The sequence below is a fragment of the Chrysemys picta genome, chromosome 5, assembly GCF_011386835.1.
Source record: "Chrysemys picta bellii isolate R12L10 chromosome 5, ASM1138683v2, whole genome shotgun sequence".
Lineage (NCBI taxonomy): Eukaryota > Metazoa > Chordata > Testudines > Emydidae > Chrysemys > Chrysemys picta.
Genome location: NC_088795.1, coordinates 112,531,695 through 112,551,856, shown reverse-complemented (window position 1 = coordinate 112,551,856; position 20,162 = coordinate 112,531,695). Strand labels below are relative to the sequence as shown.

General features: G+C 41.7%; 1 protein-coding gene across 4 annotated transcripts in view; it reads right to left on the bottom strand.

The window, feature by feature from the left end:
* Positions 1 to 20,162, bottom strand: part of FAM184B (family with sequence similarity 184 member B) — an 81,703-nt gene that overhangs the window by 25,559 nt on the left and 35,982 nt on the right. For 2 of the 4 annotated variants that reach the window (XM_008174144.4, XM_042855436.2), the window contains exons 2-7: positions 18,025 to 18,795; positions 15,344 to 15,479; positions 15,088 to 15,236; positions 13,819 to 14,025; positions 7,949 to 8,059; positions 6,404 to 6,541 (exon numbers count right to left, since the gene is read on the bottom strand). In XM_008174144.4, the coding sequence (XP_008172366.1) occupies positions 6,404 to 6,541; positions 7,949 to 8,059; positions 13,819 to 14,025; positions 15,088 to 15,236; positions 15,344 to 15,479; positions 18,025 to 18,795 (1,512 nt within the window). The remainder of the gene's footprint in view (positions 1 to 6,403; positions 6,542 to 7,948; positions 8,060 to 13,818; positions 14,026 to 15,087; positions 15,237 to 15,343; positions 15,480 to 18,024; positions 18,796 to 20,162) is intronic. The other 2 variants (XM_042855437.2, XM_042855438.2) reach the window with 2 other exon arrangements.

Here is a 20,162-nt window from a genome sequence, read left to right as displayed (position 1 = left end):
GGGCCAAAAAGCTGCATTTCAGAACTCCAGCTCAGGACTGAGGGCCTGATCCTACAAGCCCTCTGTGTGTGTGGATGCCCCCATGAGTTACAAAATGAGTGGGAGGGCCCTGCACACTGGGCTCTGCAGAGAGTATGGGCCCAATCCTGCAAACTTTATTCATGTGAATAGTCTTCACCTACTCATATAGTCCAATTGAGTTTAAGGGAAATGCTTGCATGAATAAGGACTATTGCATGAGTAACTGTATCCAGGCTCACACCCTATTATTATTCATTAAAATGGGGTGATTTATTTATGTTTTAAACATTTTTATGTAATGTTCTAAGGAACTAATCACACTGGCTATAAATATACTTAGTGCAGGCAGATGCTGGGCGAGCTTCCTTCATCCACCTGCCAACTGTACCCACCTTCCAACGTTGCTACTATTTTAGCCCAAGGTCTCACTGAAAAAGAAATGGTGAATCAGCTCAGGTCTGTGATTAGGCCAACTGGCCACTTGGGCCTAAGATGAAACCAACACATTTATTGTGACTTGTGAACTATGAAGGTCATGACTGTTTTACCACATGTAATGGAAAGACAGCACTTACTGAAGGTTTTAGATACTGCTGTTGCTGATAAAATTGGCCTTCAAAATAACATGGGGATGTCTACACTTCTGGGTTTACGGTGTTGAGACACAGGTTTCTGCCCCTAGCATTCACACTGGAAGCCCTTAGACATGCATCTAGGCTAGGAGCTGTAGAATATGAGGAAGCATACCCGTTTGGGGGGTGTGTGTCACCATCTGACCCACCTAAGTACTCACCCACTTTGTGATGTGGGTGTACCAATTACAAGGTGAACCATGCTTGAGACAACATAGTCCTCCACCGTCATTTCCACAATTCCCTGTCTGTATGTTCCTGCCTTTTAGCTCCCTCAGTTCCCTCCCACTTGTTCTCTATGGGCCAAAAGTTACCCACTGTTTATGTTCCCTTGAACAGCATTTTGGCCTCTCCCCTTTTGTGCATGGGGATTGTGCTGACAACTCAGATTCCTGCATGGCCATCTCAAAATGGCTGAACCCCAGCATGATGCAAGCTGCCAGGAGAACCACACCAGGTGTTGCCTGGTGATCCAGAGCCATGACTTTAGTAGGAGCTTGCATAATATTCATCTCAATGAAAAGATTTCAGAGGCTAGCCGAGCAGGGCATCCACCGGACAGCGGTACCATGCTGGGAGCAGATTAAACACCTCAAGTCCGTATACTGCAAGGCAAAGTTCTCCAACTGCCAGACTGGTCACATGCCCCATAAAGTGTCTTGCCAAATGTCTACTCCACTGCATAAACCATTCAGAAGCAGGAGCAGCTGATCAATCAGATCCATGGCTTGTCCCCAGGCTGGAACAGACAGAATTTGAGCAGGTTGCACAGCCAGAACTGATTTACGGTATCACAACCTGAAAGCACTTCCGCACAGGCAATGGGGAAGGACAGACAGGTTCTAGCACTGGAGCAGCTCCATGTGGAGAGGATGCCAAGGACTATGGGATAAACACCTATGAAATCAGGCTTGGAATAACAAGTAGCTATAGTCATTGTGGACACAGCTCCATAGGGTATGGCACATGTGCATCTCTGCAGTGTGGACTGGCAGCAGGCTTGACTGACATGTGGACAAATGCATATGAGCCAAGACATGGGTAAACTCTCAATGTAGACATATCCATAGTCAATGGTATATTACAGAGGTGGGCAAACTACGGCCCGCCGGCCACATCTGGCCTGCAAGATCGTCCTGCCTGGCCCTTGAGCTCCTAGCCGGGGAGGCTAGCCCCTGGTCCCTCCCCTGCTGTCCCCTCTTCCCCACAGCCTCAGCTTGCCGTGCTGCCAGCACTCTGTGTGGCGGGCTGGCTCCGGCTGGGTGGCATGGCTGCCAATCCTGGTGTTCTGAGCGGCATGGTAAGGGGGCGGGGAGCAGGGGAGTTGGATAAAGGGCAGAGGGTCCCGGGGGGCAGTCAGGGGACAGGGAGCAGGGGGCAGTTGGCTAGGCGTGGGAATCCCATGGGGCCTGTCAGAGGGCGGGGGTGTGGATAGGGGTCAGGGGAGTCAGGGGACGGGGAGCAGTGTGGGGTGGATAGGGGGTGGGGTCCCGGGGGGCAGTTAGGGGCGGGGGTCCCAGGAGGAAGCAGTTGGGGGACAAGAAGCAGGGGGGCTTGGATGAGTCAGAGGTTCTGAGGGGGGCAGTCAGGAGGTGGGGAGTGGGAGGGGGCTGATAAGGGGTGGGAGCCAGGCTGTTTGGGGAGGCACAGCCTTCCCTACCCAGCCCTCTATACAGTTTCGGAACCCCGATGTGGCCCTCAGGCCAAAAAGTTTGTCCACCCCTGGTATATTAGCTCTCCTGTAGAGATAGGTATAACCCGTATTAACATTAATTTACTCCACAGCGTATTTCTTTTTCTGGGCCCAAATACCACTGAGAGGAAGCATCAAATTACAATTTTCAAATGAGGTGTTCGGATTCAGGCTTTGTATTTTCCAATTAAAAAACCCAGGGTGCTTTTTCCTTTTGTGAATCAAATAAGTATGAAGAAAAGAAGAGGGACAGCTGAACTCCAACTGGGCTTACCAGGTTAGAAAGCTACCAGACTCTAAGGGGGAACTAATGGTTCAAAACATTGGTAATATTAAGTTCACACTGACTAGGAACAGATTGAGCAGTAAATCTGCAGTGTCACAGAGAATAATGGATGGAGAGGAAATTGGATGGAAAAAGGATTTCCTATTTCAAATATTTTATTTTGTAGAAAGGGAGTTGGGAGGAGGAGCTATACAAATAGGACAGGCATACAAACCATAATATTTCTTCTTAGGAATACATTCTGCACCCCACTATTTCTAATATCTTAGACAGAAGTCCAGAAACAAAGGCTCCATCCCACTGAACTTCTTTTTCTTATCTTATCTTCTTTTTCTTATCCTTTTCTAATCATAACTAGGATCTCTTTGTTGGGAAGAATGGGTTTATTTCTTTCAATCCATATTCTGTTCTCTCTACACATGTGGCTATCCCTATCTACCAAGGTTTTGAAGGCATTAGAAATGCCTTGTATGGATAAATTAGACAGCTAGACACCAGTGAAAGATTTGTATCTTTCTAAGTGGCTTATATGGTTCCCATCACCTTATCATAACACCTCACAATCTTTAATGTACTTATCCTCACAACACTCCTGTGAAGGAGGAAAGTACTATTATCCCCATTTTACAGATGGTGAACTGAGACACAGAGAGATTAATCAATTTGCACAAGATCATACAGGAAGTCTGTGGTGGAGTAGGAAATTGAACTTGGGTCTCCTAAGTCCTAGCTAAAGCCCTAATTCCTGGACCTTCCTTCTCTCTGGTGCCTGTAAGAAGAGTGAAATATGGGGCCTGAGCTCTGCTCTTGGAATCAAAGAGGAGCATTTGGCTTATTGTTCTAGCTACCTGATTACAGAGAACATTTGATGTTCTTGTTGCTATCCGTATTGTAAGGGGCTGCATTCATTTGGAAGACTTAAAACTGCCTTCTGATGCATTCATATTAGAATTGCCACAATTGAGAATGTGTTCAGTGAGCAGAGGTGAAAGTGGGCCAGTATGGGCTGGTACGGTGTACAGGTAAGAAGTGGCTGCTGGTACGGGCCCGTACACAGCCGATGTTAAAGAGCTGCTGCGGCAACGCTTTGACGTCGCTAACCCTTTTGCCCCCCCGTCGGCGGCCCTGCTGGTAGGGTCCTTAAACCACTGCCACGGCAGCGCTTTAATGCCACTGTCCCCTTTGCCCCCCCCCCCCACGCCCCAGGGCCGCTGGGGCAGCTGCCCCGGGGCCTGGTGATTTAAAAGGGCCCGGGGCTCCCGGCTGCTGCTACCGCGGCAGCCGCTGGAGCCCCGGGCCCTTTAAATCACCACTGGAGCCCTGGGCAATGTGGGCCAGGCAACGCTGAAGGGCTAGCTGGGGGAGGCTGACCCCCACCCAGCCCCGCCCCTTCCGACCAAGGCCCCACCCCTTCCGGGGGCCAGGTAAGACTTTTAAGTTACTTTCATCTCTGTCAGTGAGACAAATTTGGGCACCATGATGTTGCAACGTTTCACTCACAATATGATGATATTGCTTCGAAATGGCACCATGTTAGACAAAACATCAGAACATAGTGACATAGTGTTACCATGTGATGTTATTTTGCTGGCTCCAAAGTTATTTCAGGCTCATTTAAGGTCACAGGTTCGCCCTATCGATACTCAGGGCAATTCCTAAAGGGGCAAACCAAGATGGGTTACCACATTGCCATTATTATTATGTGTACTTTGGCAGTACCTCAGATACTTCGAACAAGGATCAGGGAACCCCATTGTGCTAGATGTTGTCCATGCGTATAACATGAAAAGATGGTTCCTGCCTTTCCATTCTATGTATCTTGTAATATCAGCTCCTGCACTTTAGTACATATGGAGGAAGCTCCTAAAGCTTTAAGGAGATGACCAAATATGTCTAGGCTATAGAATTTTATTTTAGTCCATTTCCCAGTGCTTCCTTCTGAGAGCGAGAAGAGGAAAGAATTTGATTTATTTAGTTTACCTAGAAAATCTCAGTGGCATATAAATATTGTGTTTCCAGGAGCATCCAGAGTGAGATTTAATTATAATGCTTCCCTCCACTCTGCACAGCATTCTCACTACGTCAACCCAACCACAAATGTGCCTTATTTAGCTATTTTTAGGTCTGAAATTGTATCCAGGTTAGAACTGGATTAGTGACAGCACACTGCTTAACCTTCGAGGCAGAAGCTCAAGACTGAGCCATTTCAGTGTTTCCAGCTGGGAATCATGCCTTTAGCAAAACACAATACTGTTCATACAGTACATGGTGGTTTCCTGGCTGTGAATACTCAGTGCATATGAAAGGGTAGTATTATAAGTTGATTGGACCTCAATCCTTGGGCAATTGTGCCAAGAAATGATGGTTCTAGACAAGCAATTTACAGAATGACATCAAGAATCTGTGTGTCCTTCCATAGGAAATTCCTTTCTCTATGCCAGCACTTGCAGATGAATGGATGAATTTACAATGTTGTGAATGGAACTTCTTCACACAAGGTACAGTCAATCTGTGGAACTCATTCCCAGGGGATTTTGTGAAGGCCAAAACTATAATTGGATTAAAAAAAATTATTGACATTGATGGAGAATAGGTCCATCAATGGCTATTAATCAAGATGGTCAGGGATGCAACCCCACACTTTGGGTGTCCCTAGCCTCTGACTGCCAGAAGTTGGGAGTGGACGACAGGGAATGGATCACTCAATGATTGCCCTGTTCTGTTCATTCCCTTTGAGACATCAAGCATTGACTACTGTCAGAAGACAGGATATTGGGCTAGATGGACCATTGGTCTGACCCAGTATGGCCTTTCTTATGTGTCTCTTGAGATTACAATGATGTCATAGCTACACCACAGGACTGAAAGTCAGGAGACCTAGGTTACATTCCCTGTATTGCCAGTAAGACTTCCTCTGTGATCTTGAGAAAGTCACTTAATGGCTCTCTGCTTCAGTTTCCCCATCAGTAAAATGTGGACAATAATATTTATTTTCAGGTACATCTTAAATAATTATTGTTTATAAAGTGCGTTGAGATCTTTGCATGGAAGGTACTCTATGAATGCACAGAATTATTATGACAACTGATGATTTCCAAAAGCAATCAACACTTATCACTATAATATTCAAGCATTGTTTGAGAGTGACATTATTTCATTGTAAGGAAGAACCTCTCAACTTTGAATATACTAAGAATACGTGTATCTTTGCAGGATGACAGAAAGGCACAAAGAGTTCTGTGACTTCTGGCTTCCCAAAAGATGCACTGTATGGCATCAGGCATCCTGGAAGCCACAAAAAGACCATCTGAAATATGTCAAAATATATGCATCATCCACAGGTAGTCTTTTTACAGGGGTACTGTGGCCAAGAGGCAAACAGAGAGAAATTGAAGCAAAAAGGATTTAGATGGAGTTCAGATTACAGTTATATTCTCAGTTAATAACACTAGGAAATTAGTAGAAGGCCCACAAGATCACTGTTTGATGTTGGAATGTGCAATTCCCCTTCATTCAGGGCAATGGAACCCTATGTTTTCTGTGTCTTTGTACACTGAATTATAGTAAATCAAGAAAAGAGAGTTTATTATGACCACCTTGAGTCTGTAAATACCAGCTGAGACAGAATGTTTTGATTGGTAGCAAGTGGAGTCATTAATGCTCCCACTGGCCCACCCCCTCTGTTGGAAGTGAAATGGTTTAGAAGTGGTGAAATGGAGGATACAAGGTGATGGGAAACCTAAATTGCAACATAAAATCAACAGTGCCTACCTGTACCTCACTAGTTCCACAGTGTGGGCTATCTGATTCCTGTTGCCTCTCATGATTTTTTCTGGAGTGAGATTGAAGAAATTCTTTGTATCTGGGAATATCCTGATTTTGCCTGATAAAATCTTCAAGCCTTAAAACCTAGGTTGGCAGGTGAGAACAACAACAACAGATGAAAACTTCCCCATCCCCAAAACCCATCTGCTTATCTTTAATGTAATCCCAGAGAAGCAAGTTACAGGTCAGTTAATTTGTTATTCTGGGCAGGACATCAAATGTAATGAGACGGAAAAGCAAATATGGTGTTGAGCATCATCAGTGCATTTCACCATTGCACTGAATTCACTTGTAATATGATGAGAACAAGGAATTTCCTGACCTCTGATAGCTTGTTTCCCATGAGATAAAATGTTAAAACGCTCACAGGCAAAAATCTCTCAGCAGCATATGAAAAGGAAATATTATGTATGGAAAGTTTTAAAACAGGTAACATTTCCCTAAGAGACCTGGCTGTTGCAAGGGAAAAAGCTGTGAGAAGATAAAAATGCATTCCAGATTCATGTAGATCAAAATTCACAATTGTCAGCATTCTTACAGGTGTACTGTTTCCCCGGGTAAAGAAGTGCTTTCGTGAGGGTTCTGTTTTTATTTTGACAGGCAAATTATTTATTGAACCTTCAGTCATTATACTCCATAGGATAAACATTTTGACAAATGTATTTATTTGGAGAATGCATCTTATTTAGCCCATAGACTATACGCAACAAGTGCTACAAAGGAATAATCAGGATTTTAACATGTCTCAGACTTATTTTTCAGCTGGATTCTGTATTAGAATAGACACTTCTATGCTAAAAATGAATTAGGGATACACTGTGACTTAGCACAACCCTTAGCAAGGCCTGGTGTAAGCTACAGCACCCTGGGAGACACTACGACTCAGAGACACACCTCTGGGTCACAATTCCTCCCCTGCATCCTTTTCTTTCCTGGGAGTGGGGTGCGACTAATTGCTGCCCTGTACCAGCAGTAAATTACTATCTATCCCATGCTAGCTCTGCTACTCTGGCTAGGGAGCATGGAGGATAGAGCCAAAGTTCCATCCATTCCTTTCCCCGCTCCGCCATGTGCTCCATGGAACGAGTAAGCAGGCAAGTGGCCTCACTTCTAGGCACCTGGATCCAAGATCTGGTGGAGCCCATATAGGGGAGCTAGTAAGGTTCTTATTCCCTCTTGCATGGGCACATAGTCCAAGTCACTATCTTGCCCTCATTAAGTCAAATTTCTCATTAGAGAGTTATGGAACAAAAAACAAAAACAACAAAAAAAGGAGTAAGCCTATATGCTCAGTGAAAATTAATATCATTTTGTTAAAATCTTTGTTGACATTTAAAAATAATAATTTCTGATATTTCTACCGATAGTCTTTGCAAATTTCCTTGAAGGATATCGCAGACAGTAAGGATTATGAATCTCATTAAGAACCTTCCGAATGAGAACAAAAATTAAGAGTCCTTTTAATATCAGGTGGATTTATGCCCAGCATACCTCAAGTGAAGAGTCCTGAAGTTTCCTACTTAGGGCTTCTTTCTCCTTCTCTAGCTGCTTTATTTCATTCTCAGCATTCTTTCTTAATTCCTCTAACTGTATCTGAACCTCCTAAAAGTAAATAAAACAATTAAAAATGTGTAGGACCATGCCCAGAGTATACATCATAGAAGGAAGGAAAGAAAGTGTCTCAGTAGGGTGGAAGAGATATGGACAATATGTTTCAGGAATATGAACAGAGGCAGATCACAGCAGTCCATACAGTTCTATGAAAGCTAATAATAATACTTAAGCACTTGAATGGCACTTTTCATCCAAGGATCATCACAGCTTTTTGCAAAAAAAGTTAAATATCCTTGTCCCCAGTTTAGATCTATCTGCCTGTTTTAATTAGGGTTTTCTGTTGCACCCATCACTGTAGTGCTGTTGGATGATGAAACAGACACAGAGAAGGGAAGTGATCTGGCTGAGGTTACGGAATAAATCAGTAAGAGAGCTTAAAATAATGGTCTTGACTGGAAGCCAGTCCAGAGCTATGTCACATTGTCCCTTAGCAAAGGATTGCAAAAGCACTGGCAGAGAATGCATATTAATAGATACAATGGAGTTCAGTTACTCATTTCTGCATTTTAGAAAATACAGTTATGAATCAATATTATGAAATCATATCTCATTACTTTGAAAGCAACTTTTATGTGGAAAAACCATCCAATGCAAGTCTCCTACAAACAACCCATTAGAAACTGTTATCCTTGACCCCGATGATGCTTCCAGCATAACTGAATTGTGGTGAGGATTTCCAGGTGAGGGCGGGAGGGAATTTCAGCTGAAGAAATCAGATTCACTTTCTCACGGCTTATTTTCAGGATTCACACTCTGTCGTGTCTCTTCAGATTCAGCAAGGCTGCTTCCATGCATTCTGCACAGCCATAACAGTTTACTCAGTAATAGATACTGCTGTCCTGTAGTGTTTCTCCTTACATTAATTACAGAGTCATCTAAGTGTTTTGTTCTGTTTCCATGATCAGCATAGACTTACGCTGGCCGTGGTCTCAATCTTCCACCAAAAAGCAGCTTGGAGTATTAAAACTGCAGTGGGTAGACGACATTTGTCTGATATTGCATCTATGTTCAAGAAGGGTTAATCTAAAGTTGTATTAAGGTGCAAACCATCCACCACATTTTTAAAGATGTATTCACTATATAATCAAAGTCTGATGACTGGTAATCTCAGTAGCGTTTCTAGTGGAAAGGTGTGCACATCTCAGAAATCACCATTACAATTGCAACCTTAATGACAACCCCAGCGGAGAAATCAAGAATTAAATGAAGATTGAACTGCCACCTCTCACCCTTAGAAACTGTCCCTCCAGTTCAAGGTTGATGCCCATTGGCAAGAGAGTGATTGGAAGCTTGCAGTGATGCTGCTGTATCTGCTCAATGGAAGGAGGATTTCAGTGTCAAAGGTTGTCAATCCAGTGCTTTTATAGTTCATTAAATCTCCTTTCAGGGCATGCACAATTTTGTACACATCATTGTCAAAGCAGAAGGTGGGGATTTAGCCAGTTTAACTCATCTAACTCCCTGTGCTCTGAGCTAAATACGTATCCCTTAGTGTCTGAATATCGTCACAGTTAGAGTGCTCATTTGCTGTAGAAAGACTGAATATGCAACTCCTAAATATTTCCTTAAGCAATCTGGTATTTGAAGCTCATTTGCATACTTGCTCTTCTCATCTGTGTCAACTTGCTGACTGAAAACATTTCTCCAGCAGGTCTTGAGAGACCACTTCGGGGGAGAGGGGGAGGGAGGGAGGGCCAAGGGGAAGGGGGAGGGTGAAGATGCCAATTCTAAGAACTTCAGGCCCAATGGAAGTCTATAATGGTTAAAGCAGAATGACTTAAAAACATTCAACATATCAGAATGTGAATGTAAACTCCTGAAGAGACAAGTAATACACCTCTATCCCGATATAACGCTGTCCTCGGTAGCCAAAAAATCTTACTGCGTTATAGGTGAAACTAGGTTATATTGAACTTGCTTTGATCCGCCGGAGTGCACAGCCTGGCCCCGCCCTGCTCGGAGCGCTGCTTTACTGGGTTATATCCAAGTTCATGTTATATCGGGTCACGTTATATTGGGGTAGAGGTGTATAATTAAAAGGAAGGTACAATGTTAGCAAACACAAGCAAAGACCATGGAGTAATGAGGATTCCTCATAGCTAATAATTAAGCAAATGGAAATCTAGCACCAATTCACAGTGTGGAGGTGCTGTGAACTGGCTGGCAGAGACTGACAGAGAACTGAGAAGAGAGTTGGAAAAGACAAAATTAGTTTTCGAAGAAAAGGAGAAGAACAAATGGTCTTGTGGTTAAAGTACTGAAGATCAGAGGCCTACACAGGTTTCCTGTGTGACCTTTGGCAAGTCACTTAACCTCTCTTTACATCAGTTTTCCTAACTTGAAATGAGGGTATCATCATAATCTCTCTACCTCATGAAGCTGTTGAGGGACTTAACTCATTAGATCCTGGGATAGGAGTAACAGTAGCAATGAAAAATATTATTTGACAAAAACAAGTTTTATTTTACTGTTTATAGAAGATGCCCCCAAGCAGTACCTATTTCTGTGCATTTATTATTGACAAACAAACTAACTCACATTTGAACCTGGAAGTTTAAATTGTGCACACAGAAAACTTCCTGTGGCCTTTCCCAGCGCCATTTGGCATACACATTAGATTGCTCAACAAGATATGTGCTATTCAAAAAACAGGGTCGGATTTTCAGAAGGAGGCTTCCTTTTGTGTGTGTACAATTTTGCCTATTCAAACACCTGGACATGCCACATTCAAACACTTGCACTTTCATGGTCAGGCGATGGAATTTTCCTCACACGGTTCCCTTTTTGACAAATGGGGTTTTGTGCATTTAAACTCTATCGCTTCATGCACATGTATTAGTGCTTCAAAAAGTGTTTTCACAGCGCTTAGCACAATGGGGTCCAGCTCTTGGCTGGAGCCTTTGAATGCTATTGTAATATAGATATATATTATTATTATTAATGAGAGCATGTATGCAGATGTTTTGCACTTGCAAACATGTACACACATAAAAGGGGGCCAGGCTGTGACCCCTTAAAAAAACAGCGTAGAAAAACTATGATTTTTTTTTAAATAAAAAAATTGAAGGGTTTTTTAAATTTAAATTGTTTTTTTTAATTTAAATTAAATAAAGGTTAATTTAAAATTAAATTTGAAATTTACAACTTATGTTGAGGCCTAAACTTAATATAATCCATGAAATAATTTAAATAACTACAAAAAATATTAAACAGTACATGTTTGTGGCCAAGTTTTAAACAAAGTCAAACCACTGAATGGGTGGAAGTCACTGGCTAAGCACTAGAAGCCAAGTTTGCTGAAGTGCTAAACCAGCTTTTGACATCAGTAGCCTCTTCTGCAGGTTCAGAGACAATATTTTCTTCATTACAGTTTATTCAACTAGATCAGTTCAATGACAAGTTCATTCAAAGTTAAGAAACCAACTGGGAGTTGAAACAGCCTGAAAGCTTGTTTTCCTCCACCAATCTATGAATAAAAATTAGATGTGAGAGAATGAGATCTCCTAGCTCATGAAGGGCACAGTGATCAGAAATAATCAGTTCAATTCATTAACTACAGATAATACTTCCTTTGTTTAATAAAATCAGTTCGTTTTAAATGCAAAACATGTGTTGATAAACCTTTTTTTTTAACGTATCCAGCATTTAAGGTTGTTTTATTTAATTTTTAAAAAGCTGCTTTTTGTACTTTTAACTTGAAATTCCATCCAAATAGAAAGTGATACAAATTGCAAGGGGAAAAAAGCATCATCTTGTAAAAAGTTAAGCTAAATAATTACTTAAATAAATGTATATAGATATAGGGCAGGGGTCGGCAACCTTTCAGAAGTGGTGTCTTCATTTAATCACTCTGATTTAAGGTTTCGCATGCCAGTAATACATTTTAACGTTTTTAGAAGGTCTCTTTCTATAAATCTATAGTATATAACTAAACTATTGTTGTATGTAAAGTAAAGTTTTTAAAATGTTTAAGAAGCTTCATTTAAAATTAAATTAAAATGCTGAGCCCCCCGGACTGGTGGCCAGGACCCGGGCTGTGTGAGTGCCACTGAAAATCAGCTCGCGTGCCGCCTTTGGTACGCGTGCCATAGGTTGCCTACCCCTGATATAGGGTATCCTCCTGGTTAGCAAAAAGAAACACCAAATTTAGTGTTAAGGCTATACTTAGTTGCAAATCAATCTTTCTTTAGGAAAATAACTAAAAGGTACAGATGCAAAATTTGATTAAAATCGGTTATTTAAATCAAAGTTTCCTGCTTGCTGATTTAAATAATTTAAATCTCATTTAAATCAAAGTGATTTAAGTCAATCCATCCTGTTTAAAAATTAGGCTCATAGTACAAATGAAAACTCAAACAACTTTGCAATGTTACATGGAATAACCTGCGTTCAATCCCCAGACTTTTGCTCCCCAGGCTCGCTGGGGCTAAGAGTACTACAAAACAAGGTTCTCAGGAGCTGGCAAGCAGGGCAGAGTGCGTTACATGGCTTAGCAGCAACCTCCCTTATACTCTTTACAAGGAGGTGTGCTCAGTGATTCTTAACCAGAAGTGGAACTCCAAGGACAAAAGTGTAAAAGCAAAGAAAATAGGGTAGGGAAGCCCTTGCATCTCCAACAAGGATGTAAATGACACCCAGACCAGTTGGTCTGATTACCATGTCGTGTGCTCTAATAGTTTTGCTTATATATCTTTTAGGCAGAAATAAGCAAATCCCATAAGGAGACAGAGGGCCAAATTCTTTTCTGATTTAGGCTCTGATTCAACATGCCATTTAAGTATATGCTTAATGTTAAATCCCATTGGGATTTAAGCACCTGCTTCAAGTTAAACATGTGTTTAAGTGCTCTGCTAAATCAGGATGGATTTAACACTTTTATTTAGGTGATTTGCTGTATCGAGGCCCTTGCAATGTGCAAATTCACTGACCCCAAGAGAGTGCAACCCACAAATGCAAGGGCAGAATTTACCACAGAGGGTTATTTCTCAAGAAACTACATCTCTCTGATGAATCTCTTTAGCGACTGGGTGCCAATGCAATGCCAACAGTTTAAATTAAAGTGCAATATAGACTCCTACAGTATTTCCATGACTACTGGTGTTACCAAGGCAACCTGTTTGGATCTGAGGGAAGACAAGCATTACTCCTACTGATTGGAATTAAGTATGGAGATTAGTATCAGCTTATTTATTCTCTTTTGTACCTGGGTGGCCACTGGTTCCTGCAGTCAGCAGCAACATCTGACCTGCGCAACTGCACTCTGGAGCCAATGATGAGTGATGCTAAATCCTCTCAATTCTATTGTTTGACAGTAGGTTCTCAGCAGCTTGCAGGATTGGGCTCTATGTTTGGAAAATGTGTAAGTACTGAGTATGTTAATGCTATTCAAGTTTTGAATAGCAAGGATCCATATGAATTTAAATTTGAGATTGGAATATACAACCCCTGGTCATTATCCCTTGGGATGGACATTAAATTAATCACATTGCTGTCGCATTCAAGGCATTCAAGCATAGGCACTGCCAAGAACACAGGAGTCACATCAAGGATAAATTCACTTTGACTGTGAAGCTTTTCATAGAAAAACCACCAGTTCAGTTCATTTTTCAGACCAGAAACACAGCAACAAAATCCTTGCATTTTCTAGTAACTCAAAGTGCCTCCAGTTAGAATAATGAAAATGACTATGACCAATGAGATTAAAAACAGATGAATCAGAGTATCTATTAATAGAAGAACATCCCCACCTTCTGCAATGTTTTTCTTTCAGCTTCCATGGAGGTTTGAGCAGATTTGATTTCCATTGTGTGTTTCTTTACAAGATCTTCCAACCCCTTCACAAGCTGCTCCTTCAAACGCATTTTCTCCTCATCTGACTGTCGTTTAATTTTATGAAGTTCTTCTTTGTGCCTTTGCTTTATATCTTCTATTTCAGTAGCTGCAGCTTCCATGGGCTATAAAATACAGTGGCCTTATAATATAAGAAAATCAAGATAAAGTCCTGGAGCCTGAGCAGTCTACCTATTCTGTAGGGGATTTCCTGTCCTTCGAGGTGAATTCCATTGGACAACACTGGGTTCTTGTAAAAAAAAAAAAAGCACCCCCTTCCTGTGAAATTTTAATGCTCCAGGGCAGTACACATCTTTTATAATCAAGCTTCTCACACTTTTTTCATACTGTGAGCTACTTCTGAAATTAGAGATCTCCTTATGGACAACTGCACTTTCATGGAGTTACACCATGTATGAATTTGGTCCCCGCTATGTTTCTCACTCTAAGGGTATGTCTACACTATGAAATTAGGTCGAATTTATAGAAGCCGGTTTTATAGAAATCGGTTCTATACAGTCGATTGTGTGTGTCCCCACATAAAATGCTCTAAGTGCATTAAGTCGGCGGACCGCATCCACAGTATCGAGGCTAGCGTCGACTTCCAGAGTGTTGCACTGTGGGTAGCTATACCACAGTTCCCGCAGTCTCCGCCGCCCATTATTGCCCAGGTGCAATAATCCAGTAGGGGGAGCTAACAGATCACCGTAAAGATAGTTGGATTAGACAATTAATTAGCGGGAGGCTAATTAGGGTCTAGAAACTCCTTACTGGTGGGAGTTCATTATTTGAACTTTTTCTTGTTAAGCTTCTAAATGGAATCAAAATAATTTCCTTTTTTACATTAATCGGCATCTTAGGCTTAGGAAGCCTGCCTTGGTCCTCTCCCTTTTTAAGGGCTTGATCCTACAAGGTACTGAGCACTCTGCCCTGAACCAGCAAAGCACTTAAGTATAAGCCTCACTTTAAGCATGTGAGTAGTCCAAGTGAAACCATCCAAACTAGTCAAGTGTGTGTTTAAGTGCTTGGCTGGATTGGGCCAAGTACTCACTACCTGGCAGGACTGAGGCCTACACAAACAATCCAAAGTCCACGGAAGTCTAAAGAAAGATCCCTATTGATATCAATGCACTTTGGATCAGGCCTTATATGGGGTACCATGCCTTAAGAGGGCTGGGAGTAAATACCTGTATAAGCACCTGTGTGGCTTCACTGCCTTCCTTGGTTTGGCTCTGTTTGGTGTAGGTCATTTGCTGCAGCTGCATTATTTGATTCTTCAATTCATCTACTTCTTTCTCAGCTTTGCTTTGGGAATTCAGCACAGTTTCCATTTCTTCTGCGGTTGTAAGATTTACATTTCAAACAACATACATCACTTGGGAGTTTACAACGTGACTGACTAATAAGAGAAATATTTAACAATGACATTAATGAGCAGCGTACCTGCTTTACTCAGCATTTCATTCTCCTGCAGCATGAGCCTCTCTTTGGCTACAGTCAGTTCTTCTTCCAGTTTTTGCACTGTGCTTTTGGACTCCAGAGTCTCTTGTTGAGACTCCTTAAGCTGTATTTCCAAGTCCTAAAATATCATAGGATATCACTTATTTCTTTGGCATCTTGCATATAGTCCATTTTATTCTCAAGTGCAGAGGTCACCAATCACCATTACTATAGAGTGATGTCTCAGACACTTGGAAACTTAGAGGTAAGCTAGTTTGTTCTGCCTCTGTCAAGCACTGCAATACCTCCAACATCTATTAGAGAGATTAGAACTTTATTTAAACCAACTTCACTATTTGTCATCAGACATGCACTGGCTCTGAAATAATAATAATAATAAATTTGCTCTAATATGGGGCCTTTCATCCAAAGGTCTCCAAGCATTTGTCATGCACTTAGGAAAAAAACTGAAAATGCATCACACTTAAACATCCTTTTCCTTTTATGTTTAATGCATTTAATGGCTTTCCTTGCCTGGATTTGCTAATGACCAGAGATATTTGTGACTAAAGAAATTTCTTCTTCCCAGTCTGTCATATTGTAATGTGAAAAGTAGTCATAAGTATGTAACAGTACAAAAAGCCACCTTATGAAGGAAAGCTTTTTTGTGAAAACAAATATTAGCAAAATATTGGAAACTACATTCTGTGTAACTGTTCTCTTTTCCCCAAAAATTTATCCCACAGTGAGAGTTCTTCTTTAAATACTCAGGGCAAGAGTCTAAGCTTATGTGAATCAGCATAGCTCCATTGGCTTCACAGGAACACCACCAATTTACACAGGCTGAGGATCTGGCCCTCAGAACAGATCTTCCTAATGTAATTTCAACCTGAGCCCCATTCAGCTGATACCAAAATCAGAAACAAAAAGCAGAAAACCTGAAACTGTCTTGACACCTCCAGTTCCTTTTTTTATTGCATGCCAGAAACACTGCCTTTTCTTCCATTTAAATCAGTTTCTGCTAGCAATACATAAACTATTATGGTATGTGGAAAATTAATAGATATAAAACAGTTGCATGATATAATATGCATAAGTTATAGACAACACATACACATGCATCAGCAGCATGAAGTCTTTTATACTTGTCCTATTAAGTGTATAATTACAATCTAATCTTTATTTCTGGGATCAAGTTCTAGGAAGTGTTGTTTCTATCCTTCAGCTTCTGCTTCTTTCAGATTAGCTAGTTCAGCAAGGCCCAAATTTAGCAAAGCATTAAGCAAATGCTTAATTTTAACTTCAATGGGGCTAAGCAGGTGTTTAAGATTAAGCATGTACTCAGTTTAAGTGATTTGCCAAATGGGGGCCTACATCCTACAGGCCTTCTAGCAAGTGTAAATTAAGAATTAATTAACTGTAAAACTAAAATTTGAAATATTACATTCTTAAGAACAGAAACAGGACCCTGAACACAGCTCAAGTAAGTGGGTTAAATGTAGGAAAGGTCTGCAGGGGCCACTTCAGTGGGACTACTCACTTGCTTAAAGTTAGCTACATGCTTAAGTACCTTGCTGAACCAGGGTCTGTGACTGAATCCCCCTGCCCTGACTGATGGAAGGGCTTACCCGCCTCTGTGGCATCACCCTCTCCCTCTTCTCTGGTGTGTGTGGGAGAGGGAAGCAGTGAAGTCTGGACTCATTTCCCCGTCTGGCCTTGTGGAATTCACAAAGAACAGGTGATGTGGCCTGGGGTTGTCTCATTTTTTTCCTTGAAGCCCCCTCCTCAGCAGGGATCACCTTTAAGGAGGAGTCTGTGCCTGTGCAGCTGACTCAGAGCTGTACTGCCAGGCAGTGAGGTGGGGACGGAGGGCACCAGAGCTTCAATGGGGGGAAGGAGCTCCTTGTGTCTGGCCCTGGCCACCCATGAACCCTGGGAAGCTGTGAGGTTCTGGCCCTTGACGGGGAGGTAATCCCTGCACCCCCCCCATCCCCAATGGAACAGTGTGATTGAATTTCTGTGAGGGGATCCTAATGATTTCCATATATCCTCCTTCTGAGCCCCCTCTGACAGATTCTTCCACACTGAGGAAGTGATCCGGCCTATTATCATCATTGTATTAGAATCTTCCAAGATGCACACTTTATTAAATGCTACCTAAATTGAGTGTCATGATTAGGAGCATACAACATAAAGTAGCTGATGTCCAACTTGCTGTCTTGCTGGCTAGACTCTCTTCCCAAGAATGCACCTCATATTAAAGTGGATGGGCTGCTGATGGCCAGAGGGTGGGAGGATACACAGCTGCCATCCCCCATTCCTTGCATACCCCCTGCCACACTTTGGCACATTACTGCCCCCTTTACCTAGCAGCTGAGGGGAAGATAAGTTTTCAGTCAAGACACAAGATTCACCTCTCTCCCCCTGTGCATCATCTACAGCTTTGAGAGAGGGTGCTGTTCAGGAAGGCTCCCCAATGGATTCTTAATTGTCTCTGAAACTCTGTCACTTAATTACATTTCTCCCCCGTGCTTTCTGAGCTCTGTTAAACTTCTCTAGTGCTTACAAAGCACTTAACTCAAAGGACTATTTATAGAAAGAAAAAACACTTTTATAGAACAGAATTTTAAAGACTTAGTAATTTGCTACTTTATAGGCAGATGGATCAGCATCTCCCATTCTACCTGCATTCTCTCCTTCAGCTTCTGGGAATGCTTCTTCAACTCATTTATCTTCTGGCCTTTCACCTCCAGCTCAGCCTCCAGCTTCTTCGCCTGCTGCCGCAAAGCAGCTTCCTGGGCCTCAGAGCTTTTCTTTTGCTCTGTTGCTCTTTGCTGGCACTGTTTCTGTGTATCGGCCACTGACTGCTGCATGGCCTTTTTCAAAGTCTCTTTTTCTTTCTTGTAAGAGGCTTGTAGTTTGCTGGCTTTCTGAGCATATTCTTCAGTTATTTTCTGGTTCTCCCTCTTGAGGTTTTCCATTTCATTAATTAGAGCCTGCAACTCTATGCTGCGTTTTTCATCTATTGTCTCCTTTTTATCCAATTTCTCTTGCCTAAATGGCTTACATTCATTTACCAGGCTCTCGGACTCCTGGTTGAAATGTTCAGGCTTGTTTTCAAAGTCTGTCTTCGTATCTAGCATCTCCTTAGAAAGGGTAATGATCCTTTCAGTATGGTTTGCCTCTGTTCTGAATGCCTTCTCTTCCACCTGCTTCTTGCACATGGTAAATTCTGCTAAGGCTTCCTCCTTTAGCCTCGTGTGTTGCTCCAGTGTATCTTCAAGGGTCTGAATATGCTTTCGTAGCTCCTGCTCTTCTCCTACTTTGCATTTATATTGGAGAATGGTTTCCCTTGTCTCAGCAAGGATGCGCTGAATTTCCTCTTGATGGGCTTCTTTAAGAGCCTGTATACTGGCCTCATGCTCGTCATTTTTAGTGTTCAAAGCATATATCACCTATAGACCGGGAACAGAATATTACAATATCTTTTAATTGATGGTATTAAAGATTCAGCAATTGTATTCATCAATGTATTGAATTAATTTCTAAGATGATGATCACAACAGTTAAATGTAAACTGTTCCTTACTAGCAAGGAGAAAAAAGTGAAAATAACAGGCAGACACACCTCAAGCACAAATTAGAAAGCAACATCGTGAAGGGAGGAAAGATGACCCTGAGATTAAAATATGAGACTGAGAGCTGGGAAATAGAGCTGGATCTATTCTGGACTCTAGCAAAGATTTCCTCAGACCACTTTGGCAAGTCACTTAGGCCAAAATTTTCAGGAGTGTCCACTGTACCTAACTCAAAGCACAGGCCTGATTTCCAGAGATGCTGAGTTCACACAAATCCATTTGAGGTCAATGGAAGCGCTGGTTGCTCAGCACTGCAGAAATCAGGTTCTGGCTCAAGTTGAGCCTTCAACAGCTGAGAAAGAAGTGGCCACTTTTAAAATTGTTGGTCTTAAACTTTCTGTCATTTACTTTGCTCAGTCTATAAAATGTGGAGTAATAATTCTCTTCTCTCGGGGCTATGATTATGCTTCACTCCGTATTTGTAAAGCTCATCCAGATCCTCATGTGGAAGGTGCTATATAAATACAAAATAGTATTATTTTGAAATATCTATTAAAAATCTACAATGTATTGGAACGAAGGGTAGATTCATAGAATTTTGGCCTAAGCTGGTAAATTTCCATGATGAGCTTGCAAGGCTGTTATATGGGACTGCAAAATATTCAGTATTCTCTTTGAAGAAATACTTGGAGCCTAATCCCATCTCAGCAAAGTCAATGGGAGTTTTGCCATTGATCTTCAGGGACCGGGTTCAGGCCCATGGGACATAACTGTTATATTTTCTTTATTTTGTTATAGAGGTTTTATTTTTTATTTTCTGCTTCAAGCTTTGATGTATCCCCAGACTGTTAATAACAGTCACCCCCGTAAATGTCAAACAGACTGATTTAATACATTCAAAATCCCTTGTGATGCTCTAAGTCATTCTGTAGTATGTAAAATTTATGCATCAGCATACTCATGTTATTTACTGTTAGTGGCTTTCTGAATGGATTGAGCTAGAGGAATTTGTTAGGACTAACGCATAGGTAATTGTGTTTCAAATGTATAAAGATCAGTATTGAACTGTGCTGCTACCAACATATACTGCAGAAATATAGATGTGGTCATTTAGTACCCGTATGTCCCCCCACTAAAAGCCCTACAGGTGACATCTATGTTAGTCAGATACATGTGTCTGGTTATAATTTTTTCCATGGTTTTTTGCTTTCCTTCTGTTTATTAGCGGCTTCCTTTTCCGTATTT